The 25,131-nt window shown below is 51.1% G+C and overlaps 2 protein-coding genes across 2 annotated transcripts in view; both read right to left on the minus strand.

The window, feature by feature from the left end:
- The window catches only part of ASPA (aspartoacylase), a 50,019-nt gene extending 47,199 nt beyond the window's left edge, over positions 1 to 2,820 (minus strand). Inside the window, exon 1 of the mRNA XM_021415534.1 lies at positions 2,768 to 2,820. The gene's annotated coding sequence lies outside the window, so the exon portion shown is untranslated. The remainder of the gene's footprint in view (positions 1 to 2,767) is intronic.
- The window catches only part of LOC110407647 (transmembrane protein 211-like), a gene marked incomplete at its 5' end in the record, with an annotated part of 56,296 nt that extends 31,165 nt beyond the window's left edge, over positions 1 to 25,131 (minus strand). The window contains 2 exon segments of the mRNA XM_021415545.1: positions 15,900 to 16,038; positions 24,952 to 25,131. Of these exon segments, the coding sequence (XP_021271220.1) occupies positions 15,900 to 16,038; positions 24,952 to 25,131 (319 nt within the window).

Here is a 25,131-nt window from a genome sequence, read left to right on the forward strand (position 1 = left end):
CCTTCTGCTAAAGAAATGGACTCAAGTCAGAAACTTTCTAAATAGCAGTCGTACTGGGAAAGTGTTCTGACTGCAGCCAGTAACCAAGGAGGGCTTTAGTGTCTCTCTTCTGAATCAGTGCTTCTGGGGTTTGAAGAAACCATCCTGTGATATGCACTTTGCATTTCCATAAGGACTGTCTCAAAAGAGCATATTTCTGGATATGCTGGAGAACTCTGAATGCTTTCCTGTAGACAAAAACTTAAGGAAGTGTGTTCCCCTGTTCACTGCTTGATTGCACAAGAGGCTTTTATTTATGGCTCTATATCAGGCTTGGGATTTTCAAGGGAGAAGAATAAGCCAAAGGCATCTCCTCTGGCTCCCATGACAGCCCTGCAGTGGATGCCCATTTTCCATTAGGAACAGGCTCTCTGCCTGGGACGTTGATGTTCAACACCCACTAAAACTCTTTGACCTCGGCACTGGTCACCATCAGCAGTGTTTGTCACAGCTCATTACACAGCGGGAATGTGGAAGCCTGGTGACCTTTCCCAGGAGGACAGGCAGAAAAGCAATGACACAAAAGAGGGGAAAAAATGTTGTATGCTTTAGAAGAGAAATAATTGAATGTTATTGTGACGGAAAACACTGGGCTGACAATAGGCAGAGACAAAGATTTTCCTTTTAGAGTGTTGGTTTGGTATACATGGGGTTTGGACAAATATCCGGGTTCAGTTCCCCTTCCTGACCCCACTTTGCTATCAAGGAACTTCAGTCAGGATGGGGAATGACTCCCAGGTCCCAGTGGCATTAAGGTGTGAGGGCACCTTTGTGATGCACCGGAGCAAGGATCAGAGGTGGGAAAACTGGGCCTTGTTACATGGCCTCCTTCTGCCAGGTAGAAGAAACAAGAGCCCTAAATGTGAGATTTCTGTACCTATTCAAGGATTTGAGACAGATTTTCAGCCTTTCTCCTCAAAACTCCCCAGCTTCCATAGTGGGGGAACAGAGCCCGAGGGTCCTCCCAGCTGTGCCTCCAGAGTTTCTTCTTCAAATAGGTCCACGTTTCCAACCATCTTTTTCCACCCTTCATTTCTCTTCCAGTTTTTATTTAATCTGACTTCTCCAGTCTCCTGAGACAAACTGATTAATTCTTTTCCCCTTCACAGTCTCCTGAGTCCCTTGTTCAATCTTTCCTGCCTCAGTGAGATCTTAATAAATGCTGTCTGTGGCTGGAAGTGAGATTGGGTCTTGGAACTGTAATTAATTCTTTACTTCCTCCATTGCTTCAGTGTGCTATTTGCAGCCATCAGCCCGTGCAGAAGCAGAGGTGTGCAGACTCTCTCCAACTTTTGCTGCTGATTAATGTGTTATGTCCACTGTTCTTCCTCCTTCCTCTCTTACATTTCTTGGTTTGCTTTGTAGCCAGTTCGCTCTTGACTAATGAAAACACTGATGGGCTTCCACTGAAAATGTAATCCCCAGAGACAATAATTGCCAATGTTCTCTTTGTTCATCCTCTGTTTTTTGAAAATAGCAGTGGATTTCAATTAACATAGGTATAACTGTTGAGCGTGGGGAGTTGCTGGCCATGGAGCTTCCTCTGGCAGGGCAGCCCAGCACTGGCCATGCTTAATACCAAAGCAAGTGCCTGGGCCTCCTGCCCCGAACCTGCTCAGGGTTTCAGCAGCGAACTGGAAAGCTGCATTCAATATGCCAGCAAGGGAGTGAATGCAAATTTCCTTCTCTCTTTTTGGTGAGATTTATGCCACCTCCACATGCAGAGCCTCCTGGCAGCCATAAATCACAGAGGGGGAGGGAATGCCATGAGGGAACAGTTACCCTGCAGTTTCTGTGTGAGGGGCAGGGAGATGGGATGTGTGGGACCAGCCAGCTGCTCCCAGGCACGTAGCCCCCACACCGCAAACCCGGTCCAGGGCTCACTCCTGCTCCTTCCAAAGTGCCACCCCAGAGACCACCTCTCTGAGCCAGGGAAACAGAGAGGGGATTTGCTTTTTAGTCACCCACCTTCCTTTCTCTGTGTGAGTGCTGCATATGTGCCAAGACACCGGAGGCTGGGACAACCTCAGCTTGGCAGATGGGTGTATTAGAGATGATGAGTGCTTTGCCAGCTCTGTGCCAAAGCCCTCTTTAGCGTGTGATGAGCTGGGCATCCCCCAGGCAGAGGCTGCATCACAGACCTACAGCTAGCGCATCAGCAAGTGTCTCAGCCATTGGGACCCGTCAAAAAAACCTCTGAGATGGAAGTCCTGGTTCAGCCCAAGCCATGGCAGAGCACAGCCCTGGTGTGGGTGGAAGGATGGGAACACTGCTTTGCCCTGGCGATGGGCATTAACCCTGCTCACCCTGCAGGTCTGCACAACCTCCCTGACCTCTGTGCTGTCTGATAGAGGCATCTGTGTTCAGTCTGGGGAAAGCAGAAGAGCCACAAGGAGCACAAAGGGCATGAAGCAAAATAAGTAAATGTGCTTGAAGAGTTTCTCTCATTTTGGACTGGCAAAGCACCAGTGACACCTCTCTTTGGGCCCTGTCAGTATTGCTTTCAGGTGTCTCAGTCTCTGCTCTGCAAATTGGAAACGGAGGTGGGCAAGGCCACAGATGTACTCAAAGCAAGGCAGGTCCTGCAGGAAAGCTTGTAGTACCCATACAAACCCTGCAAGCCACTAGCTCAGTGCTCTGCTCTATTTTGCAACTGCCTGGCAAAAAATGCCCAGCTCATCTCTCTTCTTGTCTTTCTGTGGTAGTCTCAGCTACCTCCCAGCCTTACCTTGCAGCCCCCTGCTCCTGGGACTGGCCGGGCAGCTGTCAGGACTGGAAATGCAGGAGATGCTGAGTCCCCTTCACACTGGCCACAAGCAGCAAGAACAGGAAGACACAAAGGGGACACGTTCTATCCATTGCATCATGCTGAGCTCACTATGCACTGCTGCCTGGACCGAGGGAGCAAGCCCTGCTCTGCAGGGTCTGGGTTCAGCCTCGAGAAAGGCATTTGGCTGCTGCCTGTAAGCACCTGACCGTGATTTAATCCACTTTCAGAACAGAGCTCTGATAGGCCCCCAGAAGAACTAGGACAGCTAAAAATACTTAGTGCCTGAAGGAAATAGTCATTTGGGTAGGACTGAACGCAAGTGATTTATCTCCAATCAAAAGGTGCAAAAGGGCCAAAACACGGTCTCATCGGGTCAAGCATCACGAAAGGAACAAAGACATGAGCCAGTCAAGGGCTGAAGAAAAGCAGTGAGATCACAGCAAGAGCAGCAGAGCCTGCACTAGCGATGCTGGGAGGTGTGTGCCCATTTCCTCACCATATGCTGACTTTACCTTTACTGTCAGTCTAAATTCTGCCAGTTATTAAATTATAACTTGCAGCAGGAATGCAGTTAGATGTGATCCAAATGGTGTCACTACAATTATGGTAATTATCTGAAAACAAGCCAATTACTTCCCTCCTTCATGCCGGTTGGTACCAAGATAGCAGCTGTTCGAAGCAAATTTGTTATTGCATTACTGTACATTTGCTAAAGGTTGAGGTTACAGATTTTAGTCTTCTTTTACTGTTATAAAGTCACAGAGAGTATAACTTACTGGGATTATTTTTTTTTAAATGTCAGGGAGAGAAAAATTTCTTTTGTGTGCCAAGAGAACTGATGGGAAAGTGATTTACTAATGACTCCTAGCTGGAAATGTATACTTTGCAATCAGCATACAACTGAGCTATAAATTAACCTGTGTCAGCTTGTTACCTCCGCCTATGTAAAAACGAGCCCGTAAGTTTTCATGGGATCTCTGACACTTCTTCACATTTGGCATTCAGGACCACTCAGCACATCGGGAGGTGTCTCGCAGGGTCAGCCCCTCCACTGGATTTGCTGTCAGCAGCTTGTTTGGCTCATCAGCTGCTTGGACTCATTGCATCACGTGAGAAGCTGCAACATCCTCTTATGGGGAGCGCATGCCAAGGATGGCTCAGCCTCACCACAGCGCTGGGACCAGCAGCTCTGCCTCCTGGCACAGCAGATCCTGGAATCTTTGGCTTTGGTGTGTGCAAAGCACTTATTTCAATAAATGTCAAGGGCAGATTAAAGAAAATTAAACAGCGGGAAGAAAAGATACTACCACCTTTTGGCTGGAAGAGCATTTTCATGACAACTGAATGAATCACCTGTAAAAAATGTGTTTCCTTCTCCATGCTTCAGTTACGTGCCAGTAGGATCTGTTTATATCTGCAGGTTTAATGTACACCTTCATGCAACCATAATTCCCTGTAGCTCATGTGCAGCTAGGCAGCCAAGGCACAGGGGTAGAGCTTGGTTCCTGGGAGAAGGTTCATGGCATAGGCCTGCTGCTTTGCTTGAGATAATTAACCTCTCTTGCAGATGACCCTCACAGCAAGCCCTAAAGGCTGACAGATTTGGGCTACATTGGAGCAACAGAGAAGCGCATTCCAGAGTGCTCCTCCTGGAGACATCCTGTCTCCTTACTCGGCTGCCAGTCCCCAGGAGCTGCAGCTGAGCATCGTGGCACCCACCCACTGCAGCAAGGGTGTTCCCCACGTCCTGTGGGAGGGAGTCAGGCAGCACGGGGCTCCAGCACACTCCTGGACATCGCTAGGACCTTCGTGCTGTGCTTAACTGACACCATCTGCTCTCTATTTTCCTTTCCCACAATGTCCCCTCTGTTGTGAGAGAGACATGCCAAGACTCCTTTCTGTACTTGGGGTCGTTTCTATTAATTTGGCAACACATGAAATACCGCCTCACACAAGAGAATGTAGGTATGTTGTTCCTTATCACTCACTGCTTGATTCTAAAACCTTATCAACTGCCACTTACTTATTGCCTTTGTCCTTTTGCTTCACGTGAAGCCAATCCCATATTTGTTACCTGTTAAAACTGCCCAGTTCGGATTTCTCCCTGTTAAGCGGCAATGAGACCTTCAGCTCCAAGGATTACTTTTCAGAAAGCGTTAAAAGAATAATCCTGGCAGTCCCCTGCCCAATTGCAGCATTAGCTGTGAGCGTGTAAACAGGTTCCTGCTTATCAGTCCTGCCGCTATCTTCTGCACACAAACTGCTCAGCCCACAAAATCCAATTTCCAAGAGGATGGAGGAGGGAAGTGTTTGCAGAAACACGGCAATAGAGATCTCCAAAGCCGCGGCCCTCCTTATGCTGATGTTGAAGGGAGAAATGCTGCTTGACTCCTGGCACACAAGGGTGAATTTACTGTTCTGACTTTGGTCAGAATCAGCTCAGATTTGTCGTGGGATCGTTTCCTCATTGTTTTCTTCACAATCATCACCTTCTCTATCCCCCAGCCAGCCTGGAAACAACTAAGAAATGCCAGTCTCACAGGCAGGAGATGTGGGAATGCAGGCTGCTCCTCCCATGGGCACCCAGCACTGGGTATGGAGTGAGAGGATGAGCTCTCACGTTCAAGGCTGCGGTATTTTGCACAGGACCTGTTGGTGGACAGGTGCTGCGGCTCTATGCAGGAGGAGCTGAGCCCCCTGCCACTTGGGAGGAAGGAACACAGCACTGGGAACACTGTGGCTGGATCCCCTGACCCAACAGTGGGAGGAATGCAGGCACTGCCACTCTGCAGCACCCAGCAGCAGCAGGGCAGCGAGATGGAAAGCACGAGCTCTTTGTTCATTTCCAAATTGAGCGATCAGGCAGCCTGCCTCCGCTCCAGCGCTCCTGTAAAGGGCTGTTTGTTGCCCAGAAGTTCACCGCATCGCTAAAAATGCAAACTGTAAGCTGATTAGCTATTCATAGTCTTTCTTGATTAGCTCACCATTAATATTTCAATGTCAGAACTGGATGCACAGTGCCTCCCAGCTCTCTTCCTTCCTGCTTAATTAATTTTGACCACCGCCAACAATGGTTTCCGACAGATAGCAGAAATTAAAGTGGGCTGTTCCGTGACTTTGCTTGCTGTAAACAGCTATTTGCAATTCCTTTTCATACATCACCCACCTGCAACAAAGAGATCACGGCAGCAGAAAATGAGTCTCCCTCATAAGGACTTCAGAGCTCCAAAAGAACATTTGCTTATTCGATAAAAATAATCAAAAAGACAATGCAATAGGCACGACTCAGCAACAAGGTTTGCATCTCACCTAGCAGTCAGCTGGCTGTTACACCATTGAAAAAAAAGAATAAGGAAGGGAGGGAATGGTTAATTTATCTCTAACAGAAAGGGCCTTTGATTTAGGGGAGCTCATAAAAGCTGTGGCTTTTTCCAGCTGTGTGGGGATGTGATGATCGCTGCAACCCCAGCACTGGAATGAGGAGGCTGCCTTATAAAATGCACAGCACACACAGCTGGTAACACAACAAGCTGCTGATAGTTGGTCTGATTTTACTGCCTTGCTCAAAATGTGCCTACCTGGGACCAAGGCAGAACTCAGCCTGAGTTTACAGAAACACAGTTTTTGCCTCTTTGCTGCTACCTGAGCTGTACGCCACAGCTGCAGAATGAGCCCTTCTACTACAAGACCCGCTCCACATCTCCATCTATTGCTGCAAACCATCCTGCCCCATTCTCTAACCTCTCTCTTCACAGGGACTGCAATGTGACAGCGGCCCAAGGCAAGCGGAAAGGCATGAGTGGCACAGTGGAACCGTGCTCAGCTCCATCCCTCCACACAGCAGTAACTCAGGCTGTTAAATGCCTGGCCAGAGCTCACCATCTGCTCCCAGTCTTCTAGGAATACTGCTGCGTAATTCAATCAAAAAGGAGAAGGTCCTTGTTTCACTGAATTGTAAGTCGCTCTTCAAGTAATTATATTTTTATGCCTCTATCAGGAGGCAACAGGGGCTGTTCATTTTACGGGCTCTGCCAAGGTCACGGCTGGGTGGGGAACACAATGTCACATATCCTCAGCCGCCAATACGGGCCAGCTCCTGCTGCTGCCTCCTGTGCAGCCCTTGGGCCAACTGCAGTTCCCAAACCCCAAGGCTTATTCATGTTTAAGCTTTCTGGTTAGGCAAACGAACAAAGCCTTGCTGGAGTAGAGCCGTGGTCCAGGAGCTCTCTTCTTCCAGAGCATCACAAATGCTCTGGCGGGGATGAGAAGAGCTGACCAGCATGGTCAGTCCTCCCCAATTGCTACCCAGATCATGGCTCTCCAGTTGGCATTATCAGGGTGGAAGGTGAAAATCAAAGAAGAAAAAACGAAACCATCAACATAAGCTGATCCTCAGTGGCATAGTCTGCCAATCCTGCCCCTCCAGGGCAATGCACATAAAGGCTTCTGCAGTTCAGTGATTGCGGACCAACTGGGAGCAAAATCCTGCTTATCCCAGCTGCTGGGGGAGATGCAGGGTTGCATCCCTTACATGCTGCCTTAGAAAGGTCAGATGAGATTAGTTCAGGGGAACAATCTACCAATTTGTTCTATCTAAAGTGCCCAGTATACAACTCCTGGGACTCAAAAAAAAAAAAAAAAAAAAAAAAAGAGTCTTTAAAAGATACAAAAGAGTAATCTTGCTGGAGCCTTCTGTGTAATTCCGCCACTACAGACACTTCTGCTATCCTACAGTTTGTGCCCTCTCCCAAGACAACCTTCTCATAGCACTGCTGTCTGTTCTTGGGCCAGCTCCCCACCTGCTCTTTCACTGCCCTAGTATTTGAAGCAGATTTATTCACTTGACTTTGAAAGGGGCCATGTTTCCATCTGTGTTTACACTCTGCGTGGGATAAATTTCTCCTCCTAGCAGATCTATTCCTTACCAGCGATGAAATACAACTCAGACTGGAAGGCAGAGCAAAACGCTTCCAAACAGCACTCACCTGGGAACTGTGCTACGTGCCCACACACAGATGGAGACCTCTGCCAGACCTACCTGCATTATCAGACTGTGCAAAAAGAAAGCTGGACCTGGCCCAGAGCCACTACTCATACATTTGCTCTCAGAGCTGGATGCCCAGTCACCCAGCAGCCCAGGTCACGGAGCTCAGGATGCTGCAGCCAAATGCTCATCTACAGCAAGTGAAGCAGCGCTGCAACATCTCGCATCCCAGCAAAGGGTCTGACCCCCACAGCTAGGGCTGTGCTGCAGGCCAGACTGGGCTGTTGCTATCAGAAATAGCCATTTGTCAGCCCTCCCCAGCTCCTTTCTTAGGGAAATCCTATCTCTGAGCAGGCCTCCTCTTAAAGCAGGACTGACTGATGCATTAATTCGGCCATTTCTAACTGCCCGGGCAATTTGCGACACAAAGGACACGGAGCAGCTGCAGCTCAGATTTATCACCTTTCTCACCAAGTCTAGCCAGCACTTCTCTGCTGTACAGCAAGAGCTGCAAGGGCCGGTAATGACTTCCTAGACAGATCTACAGATAGCTTGAGCTTCATCTAATCTCAGGAAAACAGATTTCAAAGCATTCGGGGGCTTCACCCTAATCTGATATCAACCTTCATGTTTTGGGACAGCATGTTGCTGCTGGTAAATGCATGTACGTGCTGCTCTCATTGCTACATGCTGCTCCTCTGTACACTGACACATCCCTGCCCCCCTGTTAAATTACAGCCAGGATCCCACCAGCCCAGCAAACATTATGTCTGACACCAAGGCTAGAGACTGTCTTCTATGGTGCTAACATCAGTTTAGCACACCATACTAAAAGGCCAAACACTTCCAACACTGACAGAAAGGGAGAGCTGGATGCCTGGGTTGACAAAGGCTCTCTAAAATTAATGCATTCTTCTCCTGAGCAAACTGAACTGCAAACAGCCCATGCTGTTCTCAAGCATCCTGTTAGCATCAGAGAGGATGAGAATGGGTTTTTCCTGTTTTACACTGCATGTTCAGTCCAGACAGACGAGTCAATAAAAATGATGTGGCCTCTACACAATTGCTTTGAGACACATGAAACTCAGCTAGGACTTCCATTCATACAGCAAGGATATTTGGGTGGCCCTGAGGGGCTTTGCTAGGATCTGTGTCCATCTTCCCAGCAACAGCAGATACAGATGTGAGCCAAATCAGGAGGAAAAGCAAAAGTCAAATTCCCTTGGAAACTGAAGCATGGATTTTCCCATCTAAAACGTGTCTGACACAGTGCTCAGAAAAGTACTTCTGGAGCCCCAGTCGGGCTGGTTATTTTTTGTTTCCATTTATTACAAAGCACTATTATTTTTAACAAAACATACACTTTAAGAGCAGTTACTGCATTCAAGTGTAATAACTGGTCTAAGTTCAAATCCCTAGGAGAACTGTTGAAAGAGAAGCTATTCTGCCTCATATTAATATGACAAGGATTTCCCCAGGTTTAAGGGAATAGAAAATATGTTTTGTACAAGTGAACTAGTCTTTCTTACAGCATAAAACTGCTCTTTTCCAATGATAGCAATGAAAGGATATTGCTTCTGTCACTGATGCCACTGGAAATGTATTGCCCCTCTCCAAGAAACCAATGAAAGGACATGGCTGGTTTATTCTCTAAATGAGGCTATTGAGGAATACACTGCTCCTGGCACTAGTCCAGGCTCACTGCTGCTGTATCCCCAGCCCAAAGGGAGGGCAAAGGCACCGTGTAAGCATCTTTGTGCCAAATGGCAGAACTATACCTGCAGAAAACCGAACCGGAGTTTGAGATCTAAGCAGAGGAAAGAACCTGTCCAGGCGTCAGATGGAAATGAAGCTCTATCTTCCCTCACCGAGGCTGGGGTAGGGCTCAGCTGCTGTACAGCCTGGCCAGGATATGGCCCCTTCTCCTTCAGCAGCTCGGCACCTTGTGTGAAATGAGCATACGCCCCGGGGAAGGCCAACCCAGCCTTACCCTGTGGCAGGGAGCCTGGCCATTAGGAAAGCTGCTGGCCCCTCTCTCTTACTGCTAAGTTTAATGGCCTGGCTCTGTGCTGAAGGTTTTAGGTTTTGAAAGTAAAATCACGAAACAGCTCTCAAACCAATATGATCTGTCACTCGAATGCACACACTGAAGTGAGCGTGGAGAACTGTTAGAGCAGACAAAAATTTCCTTCAGTGAAAAGCTGAAGGCAAGTCAATGTTTGTGGTCCCACTTTCATTGCTCATTGAACTGCAGACCTGGCAAGGTCGTCCTTCTGGGTGGCACCAGTTGGAATGTAGATGGAAGAAAAGCCAATTGTTTATAACGTGGCAGTTCATCCTGTTTTCAAAAACACAGAGATTGGTGGACCTACATCATCTGGGCTTTGGCACCAGTGCCCAGCACCACTGCAGGGCTCGGTGCTGACCCTGCTCCAGGACATGCCGTCCTCAGGCCCATGATGATGGGAATCTTAGGCTGACAGAATGGCTTGGGTTGGAAAGGACCTCAAAGATCACCTTGTCCCAACTGCCCTGCTGTGCAGAGGGTTCCTGGGCTTTATAGCCTGCTGTTAGCTAACTGAATACTGGAGCAACTTGGCCAAAAAAAAAAAAAAACCCAAAAAAAACCCCCAGCAAACTGAAGAATTGCATCAGTGTGAGTGAAAATAGATGAGCAGGGCTAAGTCAGGTGTGAGCAACGCTGGAACCAGAGTGAAGCAGCACGTGGCTGTGCTGAGGCAGTGGGGCTCGGCACGGCAGCATGGGGCCCTGCCCGCGGGTATTTATCGGCTATGTCAGGAATCAGCAGGAGCTCACTGCCTGAATAATAATGTGCCACAGGCGGTTCTTCAGCTTCACTAATGTAATTAAAGAAAGCAGGGGGAAAAGCCTTGTGTGGGGAAGGAACCGGCGTGTCCAGTGTTTTTGGTTACTGTCACTGTCACAAGGACGAAATGTGAAATGTGGAGGGGAGAGGGTGAAGCTGGCAATGGGGACCTGGGCAGGGGCAAGGACCCTGCTATGAATTACTTCCAGCTGCCATGGGAACACTGCTCTTTCCAGAGAAAGACAAGGGAAAAGCAGAAGAGCTGTCCTTGGGACGCAGGAGCTGGACCTATCTCTGGGTTCAGATGTGAAGATGCTGCCCAAACAATGCCAGGACAGCGGGTGCTGCCCCCCTCCGCTGCTACCACCAAGTTCCTCCTCCTAATCCCAGGGCTGTCTGCTGACAAACAACCCTCAGTGTCAACAGGATGGGGCTCCCAGGCTGCCACGGATGCCAAAATGTCCATCAGGAAACCAGCGGCGTCAGGCCTGGGCTGGGCTGCGTGGGAGCAGGGTGGGAAAGGCTGCGTGGTCGGCGACTCTTGTCTTCTTGAATATTTTTAGCCCTGAGCATTTTTAGCATTGCTTACAGCTTTGATCCCCCAGCTCCAACCTGTCCCCTGCCTCGGACAGCTGCTTGCTCCCTTTATATCTCCTCAAAGAGGTGCTGCTGTGACATTGCTGGCACTCTGGGAGCTGTGAGCACGTTCCCACTGTCCAGCCGCCCCATCAGGCAGTGCTCCAGAAACACTTTGTATGGTATTGAGGGCAGCAGGGAATGAAGGATCTCTGTTTTTCATAGCAGGTCAATTAGCAGGCAGCAATGCCCCCTCTATTTGCTGCCACCCTAGAGATGCTAGGAGAGGTTGGAGTACCCATACACCATCTTGGTGCTATTGTTATCTAAGTCACTAATTACACATTACCTATATGTCACCAGGCTGATCGATACTAGTCTGAGAAATCAATAGGGATGTGGAGGACGGTGCTGTTTGCCATTCTGCACAAGCTGGGAAAAACAGGGCACCATCGATCCCAAAGGTGCCACTGCGCTGCTTCCATCAGCAAGAGCGACTTCAGCTGCAAATGCAATCAGATTTTGCAGGAAGAAGCTCCCAGAACTGCCACGAAACTTGGGATTTAAATGAGGTTAAGTAAGGGAATTGCATAACTGGGGGCTTTTGCCTGTCTTGCAGGAGTCTCATGACTGTCCTGATTCTGTCGTAGCGATGCTGGGAAATGGCTCTTTGAAACTACAAGAGCCTTAAAAAGGCACAGGAGGGTCAGGATCATTTGCCCTCAGTGCTTGGCTTGTCTTGATCAGTTAGCTGATGGTGGTGGGATTAGACAGAGAGCAGCGTGGGGTGAAAGCAAAACTCTCCTCAAAGGCTTCGCTCGTGCTCGGCCGTGCCTGTGCCCTCACCAAGGTGTGGAGCTCTACAGCCATGCTGGCAGGTGTCATGGCTTCTGGGGTTTTCATCGGTATTCCACATCACAACTTCATGCAGTGCCCTGGGAGTTAGAGTTCATGCCGCAGTTCCATGGATTGTCGATAACCCACAGAACTGCAGCATTAATTGTCAAACTTCGTGAGTTCTGGTCTCAGAAGAGAAGAATGAACTGCACCTCCCAGAAGACTTCATTTTTCCGTTTCCGTTTTCCATTTGGAAGGAGGAATAAAATAGACTGGGAGTGAGGAGGCTGCCCTCTGTGCTCCCTGGCTGCTCTGCCTACAGCATTAGAGTAAGGACTTCTGTTTCGGAGACTCTCTTTCAGATTTTATTTGCTTTATTTGCTTCAATTTCAATCTTACTGTATTATATAGTATTATCTCACATTCTGCTGCTATATTTAGTAAGCTTTTTTCCTTTAGCTCATTGCCACTGTGTTACTCATTCCAGGCCCATCTCCCTACCCTTTCCCATTTTTGCCACCCTCCCACCCCCCCGTCCCAGGGCATGGATCCATGGGTCCCTTTGCCTCCTTGTCATGGAAACCAGGTCAACCCATGACAGCAGGCAATGGGAGAGGTGGGCAGGTGGGGCTGCAGCCAGGCACCAACCCCCGGTGGATCAGCTCCTGCTCATTGGCAAAGCAGGAAATCTTTGCCTGGAAAGCGTAGGATGAAAAGCTTCCAAAAAGCAGCAGTCAGGCTCTCATCAAGCTTTTAGGGTAGAGTATAGCAGAATGAACTCTGGGTAGAGGCTACTGGTCCCTGCGCCCACCTACAAAGACCTGTTGCTTTTCCTAAGCAGCAGATGCAATCCGCTTTGGTACCAGAGCACGCCTGCCAGGAACTTAATCCAACAGCAGACCCGTAATCCTTCCCTTAGTCCCACAAGCCCCAAACGCAGAAAGCTGACGGATTTGCTGTTTCATGGGGTTTACCCAGCCTTGGTTGCAATCCCTGTTCCCGCTAGTAGCCCAGCCTCATCCCCCAGAGCACAGGAGAGATTTGCTTTGGGATTATCCCCCAGCAGTGATGTAGGAATACTGCCCCGACAGGGTCCCTGTCCCACAGTTTGCACCACTCTGCAGCTCAAGGACCTGAGCTTTTGGCACTGACAAGGGGCTGTGTTCAGCAGAGCAAAACCAGCTTGCAGTGTGGATAGAAATGGAGAAACACTGCCAATCTGCAGTGGCATATGGCTCTAATCTCCCCTGATGTGGCAGTGCTGCTGGGGACTATGTGGGCTTTCAAACTGGGAGCTCCCCAGGACATCACTGATGAGTGAAGCTGGCAGTGCCTAACCCTTCCCTTACAACCTCATCTTAAGGGACATTTCCCCCTGGAATTAACTCCTACTTCTAAAATGCCAGCAAAGAGGCTTTTGCTGATAAGGGACCAGGAGAGGATTTCAGCTGTGCACTCATTTGCTCTCCCTGTCCCTCTCTACCAGCAGTGATGGGCTGCAGCTGGGGAGACGGAGCCACCCTGCTGACCTCACATACAAATGGGGCCAGGTTAGCTACCTAGTTCCTGAGGATGCTGCAGTGTGGGCTGGAGATGAGGCACTACAGCAGAAATTTAATTTTAGTGAGATGGCACCATGCTTGGTGAGTAAGACACGTCTCTAATCTCACACAGGCAGCTTTGACTTTGCATGAAGGGTGTGAGAGCTGAGCAAATATTCCTCTCCCTGTTGCTCTGCTGCTCATTTGCTCTTTCATTAGGGATCATCCTCTTGTCATTTGTGTGGATGTGTGTTTTTGTTTTTTTTTTTTACTGAGTGCGTGCAAAGCATCAGGAGTCACATGTTCAATGAATGGTGGCAATTAGCCTCAATCTGACCCTTGATGGCATGTCTGTGTCTGCAATTAATGCATTGCTCTGCATGCATAAGTTTCTATTTTCCTTCCATCTGGGGCTGGCAAGGTCATGACTTGGCTCTTTAGCAGGAAAGTGTTAAAGATGAAGCCTGAGCTCCACTGCCCTGTGCTGTGGGCTGCTCTCAGGATGCAGTTTGCTCTGTTCTCTACAGCTGGATTGGGGTGAGCGTGGCTCGGGATGCTGTGTGATGCAGTGCAGAGGCTGTGGGACTGATTCTGGCTCTGCTGGTGCCTCTGCTCATGCGCTTGGTGGCAGGTTTTGTGCTCCTGGCTGAATGCAACTGGTCTTTAATGGGAAATCAGAGAGAGCTTGCGTTGTTAGTGCTCTGCAAAACTCCCTGAGATAGGAGCAAAATTCTGATTTCAGGGGAATAAATCAGCGCAGACAGGGATGGCACCTGTGGGACCTGCTGTGCTGAAGGGAAGCCTGGGGGGTTGGGAGAAGCATGGCCCCGTTCTTTGTCCCACTGCCCTGTTGGCATCTCACAGGGGTTTTACAGGGTTTTACCCCAGCAGAGCTAGCACTGCCAGAAAGCTGCTCTCATTCTGCTTTCCCTCCCTTCCATGTAAATTCACCGACTTCCCAAATAACTGCTGTGCTCTGAGATAATGTGATTTTTGGGGAGGAGCTTCCTTTGCTTGCCACCCAGCTGCTTGCTGGGCTGCAGCTGATTTCTAATGAAGAGCTTCTCTCCTGGAGAGAAGCAGGGGGAACAGGGAGAGAAATTACAGCAGAGAAGGGGACAGCGTTTCTGAATCCAAATACATTAAACCACTTAATTCTGTTGACTCAGGGCTGCCTGACTCTGAATAGGAATTAATCCACAGTGAACCGAAATTAAAAAGCGCAATACAAAATGCTTAGCAAGGCACCACCAGGGCTTAAAGTAGCCCATTAGCTTGCTTGAACGTACCCAGTAAATTTTCATTTGTCAATAATGCTTAGAGCCTACAATTTATTTACAGCCTGTTCAATACTACCAAACCCCCTCAGAGTGCCTCATCTGTATTTATCTGACGCAGTCAGCTTCCTTGTCAGGGATGCTTCCTCATCCCTTGCTTTGCACCTGCTTGTCTCTCCCATTGCAGATCCAATCCCTTTGGGCAAAAGCAGTGTAGGATGATCTCTTTTCCATCCCACATGGAGATCACCTGCAGGGCCATGTGAGCCAGCTGCTGGGTGACCAGTGCCATGGCTGGGGCTGTGACCCCCCCCCACCCCCATCCTGCACCTTGGGGACAGGGGGAGGTGATGGGAACCCCTACACTGTGGCCTCCAAGGGACGCATTGGTCACTGGTGATGGGATGATGGGGAGGGGCACAAGCAGCTGCCTCTGCCTGCCCATGGTGTGGCTGAGCTCCAGCAGCCATCACTGCGGGGCCCCTCCATCTGTTCCCAAATCGGCCGCCGGGGGATGAGTCGTGGCAGGGACAGCGCCTAACAGGATTTCCTCCAAAAGCAGCTTGAATGCTGCAGGGCTGATAACGAAGCCTGGCAGGCCCAAGGATTCTCTAAGGAAAGGAGTTTATTCTTGAGCACAGACACGAGTGGGTGCTTTAAATTCCCAGCATGGCTCACAGCCAGTGCAGCGGGTGTGAGTAGTAGTGCAGGAGATGGCCCATCTCGGGTGTAGAGCTTATGGATGGAATTTTGTCTGGAGGTTTAACCATGAGGGTTTGCACAAGTGGGATGGCAGCCTGCTCTCTGCCTCTCACCATGGTCCCCTACACAGAAGCCTGTACAGAGGGCAGCGAGCAGGACCTGCAGCCCAAGCTCTCTTACACAGAGGTAATTTCTAATAGATTTTATGAGCACGCATGCAGGAGGCAGTTGGTAAAGTGAAGGACCGTTTGCTTCTCTCCCAGCGTTGGCTAGGGTTTGCAAACACTTCTTGTTGCTGGGGAAACCCTGTCCTTCCACCCCAAAGAGTGAAGCCCCCATCACTTGCCTGCTGCTGTCTGCATGTAGCCAGCCAGGGTGCAGACTTTCCTCTCGCAGGCTCCACTGGGCAGCAGGATGGCGACGATGGCCAGCAGTGAGCTGAGGGCCAGCAGGGCACAGCCGCCCGCGCACAGCACAGCACTTGTCTGAAAGGACACACAGGGTGGTCAGCAAGGCAGCCCCCTGCCATCCCCATAACACCTCCCCACAAATTCCCTTTCTCCCACCTTGGAGTAAGGAGTGAGGCTCTGGGTGGGTACCTTCTCCCACTCCTCTCTCTTCCTGCTGCTCAAATTCACTATTGAGTTGTGAGCCCACGGTTCACCCATCACCTGGTCCCAGTGGTTATTAGCATTTGGATGATGGTGATAATGGCAAGTGTGTTACATGCATGAAGGGCTATGTCACTAATAGAAGTGCCATTAGACGCCCGCAATGCGTGTCAGTGCCTCCACTGAGAGCTGAAACAAATCTAGCAACAGTGCCTGCCCCTGTGAGCCCAGCAATTAGAATGTGTTTTGCCAATTGATGCTCCATGGTGGGGAACCCATTGTTGCAAAGGTTTAATGACAGCCAGCCCTGCTGAAACACTCTCTGAACATGGATTTAGCTGCTTCTGCATCAAAACTTGGTTCTTTAGGGCTGGTGTTCAACCCCACTTGTGCTGTGTGATCATGTTGCTGACAGCCAGGGGCATGCCTGGTTAGCAGTGGGTGGGCAAAGGGGAGGCAGTGCAGCCTGTCCCAGCCACCACCCAGTTCTGCTGTTTCATATTCTGGCCATTAGATGCAAATGGCATCAGGACCTAAAACTGCAAAAAGCACTAAATTGCAGCAAAAATAGCTCACCCATGCATGCAGGTGCCTGATAGCTGCACTGCTGTGTTGTCTGCCTCCACTGCAGGTGGCATTTCCACCTCCGTCACCAGGATGGTGCTGGCAGTGAGGTGGTTCCTGCAGCATCAGGGACATGTATGTGCCAGCCCAGAGTAGTTGGGGTGGGGGGGATCCACAGCAGGAGCCTCTAGCACCTGCCCCTGGTAGCACTGGCTCCTAGCATTGCTGCTAGGATGTCAAGTCCTGTTATTTCACAGCATTTTATAGCAAATTCCATGAAACATTTCTGGCTTTGAGTCATGTTGCAGTAATATCGTTACTGGAGGCGTTCTGGTTAGAAATGAACCAATTTCTTTTTCCCCTCTTCCCCCAGCATTCAAGCTTTTGGGCAACCGTGGTTACTATAGGAACAATCCCAGTAAATATTTCCATTTGGTCCCCTCACCGAAGAGGTTATAAATCAGAGCTATAATCCACTACATGCACGCTGTGCTGTAGGAACCACTGGCAGGACCCCCTGCGATGAGCAGTGCTGCCCCCCAGGTGTGACATTGCCCTGGCCATCCCCTGCTGAGCTGGTTTTTGGGCCATCCTCGATGTTGTCACCTACATCCCCTGTGCAATGCCACAGGGGCACGGTGGCTCCAGTGAGGATGCTATGCAGCGATTAAAAATCAGCATCTTCTTTATGGGCTATTTTTACACCGCACAAGCAATGCAAATGCTGTCCCGGCAATAAATTAATTCCTGACATGTGATGGAAATGACACAGCAGTGCAAAATACAGCTACTAAAAAGAATGGGGAGGGTGTTTAAGCAGCGGCGGTGCGATCTGCTTCTCTCTGGTGCCTTTGGAGAACCATAGAGACAACGTGCTGCTTTGGGGACACGTGGCCGTGGCTGACTGCTGGCCCCGTGCTCACCCCAGGAGCACCCAGAGGGCAGCAGAGCTGTGAGGGAATGCAGACTCATCAAAATAAGACTGCTCTGACCACCGCCTGAATTTCACCCTCCACCCAACAACATGCAAACCACCCTCCTTCACAGGGACCATTAATTATTTAGAGCGATGAATTTTTCAGCAGAAAGGGGTCTTGTGAAGCAGGCCTGCTTCTCTCCTGTGTGAAGCACGTTGTTTTTAATGATCTAGGTTCATAATTATGTTGGCACAGCTCCCCTAAAAACTCACAGCTCCTGCTGGAAGCAGCCTACGAGCTGCTCTGGCTGCTAATCTGTGCAGAAAGATGCAAAGGGACAAAGTATTTTCCAGTGCCACGAGAAAAGGCACAAATCGGGTCCATGCAGGTGTGTGCTGTACTGAAGAGGAGCCAGGTCTGGTTCAGGTGCTGCTGTTGGGGTTTGTGCAGGTTGGGTACACCGGTGTACCCAACAAGTGGCCAAAAAACAACCTGATCCAACCAGTCCCTTTGCAAAGGGGATTAAGGTCATGCTTTGAATGAACATGTTAAAACTCAAGAGGGCAGGAAGCACAGGTAAATGGTGAGCGGTCTGACATCCACAGGCAAGGGATGCTGACCTCCTTGGGGCAGAGGGCATAAAAGAACAGAGTGGTTTTGCAGTGCAGTACAAGTGACCGCGGTTGTGCAGCTGCCCCAAAACAGGTGACAAAAGGGAAAGGCAGAGGGTGTTTCAGGGCAGGCTGTGAGCAGCCCCGCTGCAAGCTGCTGGTATGCGATATCCAGAGCTGCTGAAACAGAGGCTGTGAGCTTCTTTCTCCAATGTGTTGGTGTTATCACCCAAAACCCTGGTTATGTTCTTGTAAAACAGAATTTCTGCTTTGGTTGTTCCCTTTGCAGGTGCTTGTCTGGGAATGGAACCCAAGTGTTCCTGCCTGGGGCTGGAATCGCACCTGCAGATCAACAGCTGCTTCCTAAGGAAAATAAACCCTAAGCTGGAAAGAGTTCATGGAGCAAAGGTACCGAAGCACAGCAGCTAAAATGCCTCTCCACGCACTGCACAGCACTCCCTCCGCTCTCCGTGCCTGCTGTGTTTTGAGCGGAAAGGAGAGGATGCAGGAAACAGGACGCAAAGGCTGAAAACCAAAAATAGATGGGAAGCGGGGAAAACAAACACCACGCATCAGGGCCAGTGTGGGCAGCAGGAAAAAGCCCATTCATCACAGCAGAAAGCACGGCTCCCACCGCAGAGCTGGCCCTGGAGGAGCGGGGCCCTGTGCTCTGCAGCTGCCTCACCCTGGGCTGAGGGCAGCCCTGCCTCCGCCGTGCCGGGATACACAAAGCCACGTCGGATTTTCTGCTCCCACTCCCAGGGAGATTAATTGTTTATCCCCAAACAAATGAATAGTCCCCTGGTGGGACTGTAAATATGTCTTTATGTAGCGTAGTAAATTCTGATTAACAACAGTCCCCTACCCGTTATTTTAATATTTTACAGGTCTGACACGCGCTGTAGCCGTGCCATTCACTGCGCGATAAATCTGCTGAAGACGCCATTTCATTCACCAAAAAGTCAAAATTGAAATGTCACACAACAGCCACCCTGGGAGAATCACTTAATGTCCTTAATGAAAAGTTTAAAATACAGTTAGCCCATCTTCTGAAACCAGCATCCATGATCTTTGCAGCTCAAAGTGAAAAGGGCAAAAGGAGAGAACAAATTCCAATGTGTTGGTGCTGAGAAATGGGATGCAGTCTTTGGTTTGACAGAGATAAACATCTCTGTCCTTTGCACTGGGATCCTTCCTGCTGAGGGGGAAGCTGGGCAGAGCTCCTGTCATCATGTCCTGCATGCTGGGGCATGCCACGCCATGCATTTGTTCATTAATGCAATTTATTAATTGCAGCTTGACCATCCTGAGAGCTGCCATCCCCAGTGGGGACCGCGGTACACAGCAGCAGGCTGAAGGCAAGGTCACAGCCCTGCTGAAATGCTCAAGCATCTTTGCAAAGGAGGGGGCAGAAAGTAAATGCAGAAAATAATACAGAGAAGTTGGAGGCTAACTGAGAAAAGGAAAGAAGGATGCCGGGCCCAGCTCTGCTGCGGGGCCTGAGGTGCTGCTGGGCAGAGGAGGAGCCATCAGCACCACTGTTGGAGAGTGAAGGAAGAGGGTTGGGAGGATCTGCTGCAAATGCTCAGACTGTGTCTCTCTGCAGGGCAGCTGGAGCAGCAAAGCAGCCTTCTCTCCATCCCAGCGGGACCTGCGTGCACTCCCGCACCCTGTAAGAGTCGCTGCCGCCAGCACCACGTGGCCACGAGGTTTGTCACTGCTCCCAGAAGTTTTCATGAGTTTTGCACTGGACCATGAAATCCCCACTCTCCATCCAAACCACAGCAGGCGAGGCTGCCCTGTCCTGAAATAGCAGCGCCTTTTCCTTGGGCAAAGGCATGAGAGGAGATCTTGGTAGGGACTCATGAACATCCACCTGGGCACGAGGAGGAGACATCTGTCTCTGCAGGAAACTGTGTGCCCAGGGGTGGGTGGGTCGAGGCTCGCAGCTTGTTCATATTTCCCCCACACGAGCCACAGAAACAAACATCCGCCATCTGGTCGGCATTAACGTGGCGGCCGGGAAGAGGATCCCACACGTCCTCATCTTCTCCTCCCCAGCAATTACCTTCCTTTTGGCACCATCTGAGAGCTTTCTCCTTCCTATTTGATATTCTGTCTCCATCCTGCTCCCATGCAGATGCTGTTCCCTGCCCAGCAGCACTGGAAGTGCCTGGTGTCATCCAATGGGGACGCGGGAGCGGGTCCAACCTCCCCAAACCGGCCCAGCAGTCACACGGGGCCCGGGGCAGAATGCTGCCGGGGGTGGCCGGTGTCCAAGAGTGGTCTGCTCTGGGACGTGAGTAGAAGCACAGGGATGGAGAGGAGGCAATGAGTCTCCAGTCCTCTTTTCTTCCTCTTTGACTGAAGGCTTTGGTGGATGGGGAGCTGTCCGCACACGGGGTACTGCTGCTCCCCAGCCCCGACTCAGTTGCTCGCATGAAAATACAGCAAAAGCCCCGACAGCCACAGCTCAGCCAGTCCTGGCTTTTCAGGTAACCTTCCCACTTGTAAGTTAATCAGGGTTTTCAACACAAACACCAGAAAGTTTAATGCTCAAGCTGACTGAAGAAAAAAAAAATTGCAAAAAAAAAAAAAAGCATTATTTTAATTTGAGAGAGAGTAAGAGACAGATAATAAGTCTGATGAATTATGGCTGTCTCTCTTCCAGCGCCATTGCATCTGGGGATGCTGGAAAGCAGCTCTTAATGGCACTGCTTTATCTAAGGAGATGATGGATAGTAGTGAAAGAGGAAAAAAAGGGGAAAAGTAAGACATTAGCACATCAATGGTGTGCCTGTGACCTCCATCAAGGGATGTGAACCAACTTAATGAAATTTTAATTAGGCAGCAAGCAGTGCACTGTTGCTGGGTACCCGATCAGACCTTCTCACCCCCACTCTGTCATTATCTTTCCTTGGGATAAGCTCTTTTCCAGCACTGGCAGCAAAGCCAAGCTCATTTTCTGGGGCCAGGAACACCCTGCAGGTCTCCCAGCTCTCCCATCTGCTTCTCCATACAAAGTTGGTGGGAAGGAGCCCAAAAGCAGCAGGACTACAGCCTCAAGGGAGATGGAGGGAATGTCATGCCGTCACAGTGTCCCTGCCATGCCCGTACTACCCTGTACCTGACTCTGCTCTGGATCCCATGAAGGCCAAGAGCAACGTTCAGCCCCAGACATCCCCAGTGCGCCCAGGCAGTGCCCTTCCCCAGGCACAAGGCCCAGGGCTCCCTGGGTTTGTTTGTCCCAAGGGCTGCAGGCAGGTGAGTCAGCGTGAGCAGCTTGTCGTCGTTACGAGTGGCCACTTCTCAGCTGATCCCAATGGGCAAACCTAAGAGCACACCAGGAGCCCAGGGCCTGAGCTGAATAAGAAACTGGCGATGAAGGTACATTCAACCTTTCAGCATCTTCTAACAGAAGGGAAAGCAGTTGTACTGTGCCTTTTCACTCGGCATCCCTGAATCTTTTCAAGCCCTGCTATGGATGAAAACTCAGGAAACACCCACGCCGAGAACTCATTGGGCCGTGCAGAGCCTTCGCCTCCTCCTAAGTGGGTTATTTTGTGCTGTGCTCCAGCAGGGCACTCACTGGCTTCATAAACAAATGGTCAGTGTGTTTTCAACCTGAATATCATGGGCTGATCAGCTCCTGCTATTTTAGATTATGTGCTTGGCAAAGCCTGAAAATAATTGGAAACTATCTGGGAAAATAAAATAGAAATTTGAAATGAAGCAGGACTGGCTTCCCAAGTGCAGCACTGACAAAGGAACGCATGAGCCAAATGCTACCACTGAAAGAAAAAATAAATGATCTCCGCCTAAAGCACTACTCTGCACGCTCACATATGCAGACGTGGATCTGGCACGAAAAAAGAAACACAGTGAGACGTGGGGAAGCAGCTCGGAGCTCCAAGGCTTGTCTGTTTTCGCCAGCTCTACCAGTTGGGCTGCAAAGAGCAATCGGTGCCCAGACCCTCACGGTGTCCGACAGCTCTGAGTCCTCCCAGTACGGATCCTCCTTTCCATCAATTGTTCCCGTACATCAGCAGTGTCACCATCCCCTCTCCTTGCCCGGCTCCCACCAGCCCCTGTCTGGTTTCCATCAGCCCCTGGAAGGTCTCATCCTGCACGAGCTGCCCCGGTGTCAGCTGCAGCATCTCCAGGTGTTGGGGTGGGCGCAGTGCCCCAGCAGCCTGAGCGCCGACAGGGTTAATTAAAGGTGCCCGTGACATTAGAAAGCTGCAAAGTAATTATAAAAGGCAGCAGAATAAAGCCAGCAACCCTAAGCAGACATGAAGGCCCTCTTAAGAGAAAAAAGGCATGTTAATTAACCTCTAGACATGATTCAAAGCATCATTTGTAGCATGATTACCATAATCCCCCAAGTGCAAACACACAACTGGCATTAACCATCACTCGCAGGGCTGAACGCTCCCCCACCCCTTCATCACATCAGCACCTCTGAGCGGGGGAAGATGTGACACAGGACACAAAAAGAATCTCATTGCCCAGAGATGGACATCACAGAATCACAGAACCGTAGGATCACATCCCAGCTGCGAGTTGCTGCCACCCCGTGCGCTGCAGGTGGGCGTGCTCCCAGGTGTGCTCTCAGCATCCCCCCAGGCGTGCCACCAGCTCTACACTGGAAGCTCCTGAACCCAGTGTCGGCTTTGCTTGCTTCACTCCCCATAGCCACAGCTTCAAACCCTTCTTGCCAGCCTCTGCCACTTCATCAAAGGGCTGGTGGTTGCTATCAAAAGCTCCTAGATTCTCCTCCGCGTGAGGTTCTTGGCTTTCATTTAAAGGAGCTGCCCACAGGATTGCTTAAAAGGATGGAAGTGGATGTCACAAGTTCTGAAAGCAAAGGAAAAAAAAGAGCCACAGATTCCCCGAAGAAGAATCTCCTGCTTGATCTCACAGCCAGGGCTCGCAGCTCTGCTGGGCACCGACACGTGCGGGCGCTCACGCGAGGGAGCCAACGCCACGGCCTGCGTGAGCCAAGCTGCCGGGGATGTTTTGTTACACCGCACACCATCGAGCAGCCGCCGCTAGAGGAATTCTCATCCTCTCCGTGCCACGAAGCTGGAAGGGGAGCACCCATCCCTGCAACAGACCACACTGCTTGTTGTTCATCGACATTTGGGTGCCATTAATGAAAGGTGACAAAAACGCATCACCAAAATCCCCCATAAATTCCACTCGCTGCCGTGGCATTGCTCACCCCGACCCGGGGAGCTCCAGGCTCCGTGCCCCATCACGGCCTGGCTCTGGGGCCGTGCGATGGCCGAGGCTGCACGGAGCTGACGCTGGTTCCAATGAGTCACTGCTGAGCTTCGTCCTTATCTTGAAAGTTTGTTATTGCTCGGAAGTGTTTATCTGAATGACGTTTGCAAAAACATCTGAACAAAGGCCAACTTACGGAAACGACGGCATTTTCACATGTTTTTATATAAATAGGAGGGACTGTAAGCAGCCGGTTCTTCTCTTCGCAATTCACAACATTTGTTTTTCATGACAATTTTAAGGACCGTGACAGGATTTAAGCAATCGCACGCAGACCCAGCGTCCTTGGAGGGAGAACAGCGCAGCTTCACGACAGCTGAGGAATTCAGCTACCGACGCTGCGGGGATTTCACCCCCACAGTGGGATTTCCACAGCACTGCACCCTGGGGTGAACCAAAGCTTGTGTGCTCGGAGCAGCAGCAGCAAAAACCTCCGAGTAAGAAGCTCAGAGTAAAAGGAAAGGAAAGGAGAAGAGAGGAGGATGAAGGGGCAGAGGGGCAAGCAGCCGGCAGCACCGGGGCCGAGCTTTGTGTGCCGATGGTCCCTGTGCACACGCACCAGGAACAGGCGGCTCTTTGTCACACCAGGGCACCACATGGCCCTACAGCCAATGGGGGCAAGCGGAGAGACCTTGGCCTCCTTCTCCCCAAACCTGGCAGAGGGGACTGGACAGGCAGGGGAACAGCAGCAGTCCCCGCATCCAGAATTGGTTTGCGGATCCGCGTGCTCTCGTTAGCAACCTCAGGCAGCGAGCAGTGCCCAGAGCCCCAGCAGGAAGCACCGAACCCGTCCTGTTGGTGCCCCGACTCCCTCCCATATGAGATGCAGCAGCTCACCCGGGCAGGTCGGGGAGATGTGGGACGCGGCAGCCAGGACACGCCGGGGCCACGGCCGAGACGTGCACCGCGGCAGCGCTGCCCCCCACCCGCACGAAGGCGCCCGGCGGGTTTCTGTGCAATGCCCCGAGCGCAGCCGAGCATCCCCACCAGGGGGACCGCCATGAGGGTGCTCGGGGGCAGGACACGGGGACGCAGGGGATGGAGGGATGCTTGGGAGCAGCACGGGGGATGCAGGGATGCTCAGGGGAAGCAAGGGGTCTGCAGGAGATGCCGGGATGCTCGGGGCAGGACAGGGATGCTAGAGCAGGTTCGGGGAACAGGATGGAGGGATGCTGGGGAGCCTGGATCAGAACAGAGGATGGTCAAGTGGTGACGGGGAGAGGTTAGAGCGGCGAGGAGAAGGGCAGAGAGGTACCGGAGAGCCTGGGGCAGGGCTGGGGGATGCAGAAAGGATGACGGAGGGGATGCTGGAGAGCCCGGGGCCGGGCGGGAGCGTGTCGGGGAGGTGACGGGAGAACACCGGGGAGCCCGGGGAGGGACGGGGGGCGCGGCGGGGTGGAGGCGCTCACCTGCCAGGAGCCGGAGGGGATGTCTCCGAAGCCGCCGGGACCGGCGGAGCCGTGGCAGCCGCGGGGCGGCCCGGAGCAGCGCCACAGCAAGCCGAAGCCGGCGGCGGCTCGCCCGGGCGGCAGCAGCCAGGCCGGGGAGAGGAAAGCGGCGGCGCAGGCGGCCAGGAGCCCGGCGGAGAG

The sequence above is a fragment of the Numida meleagris genome, chromosome 18, assembly GCF_002078875.1.
Source record: "Numida meleagris isolate 19003 breed g44 Domestic line chromosome 18, NumMel1.0, whole genome shotgun sequence".
NCBI classification, from domain to species: Eukaryota; Metazoa; Chordata; class Aves; order Galliformes; family Numididae; genus Numida; species Numida meleagris.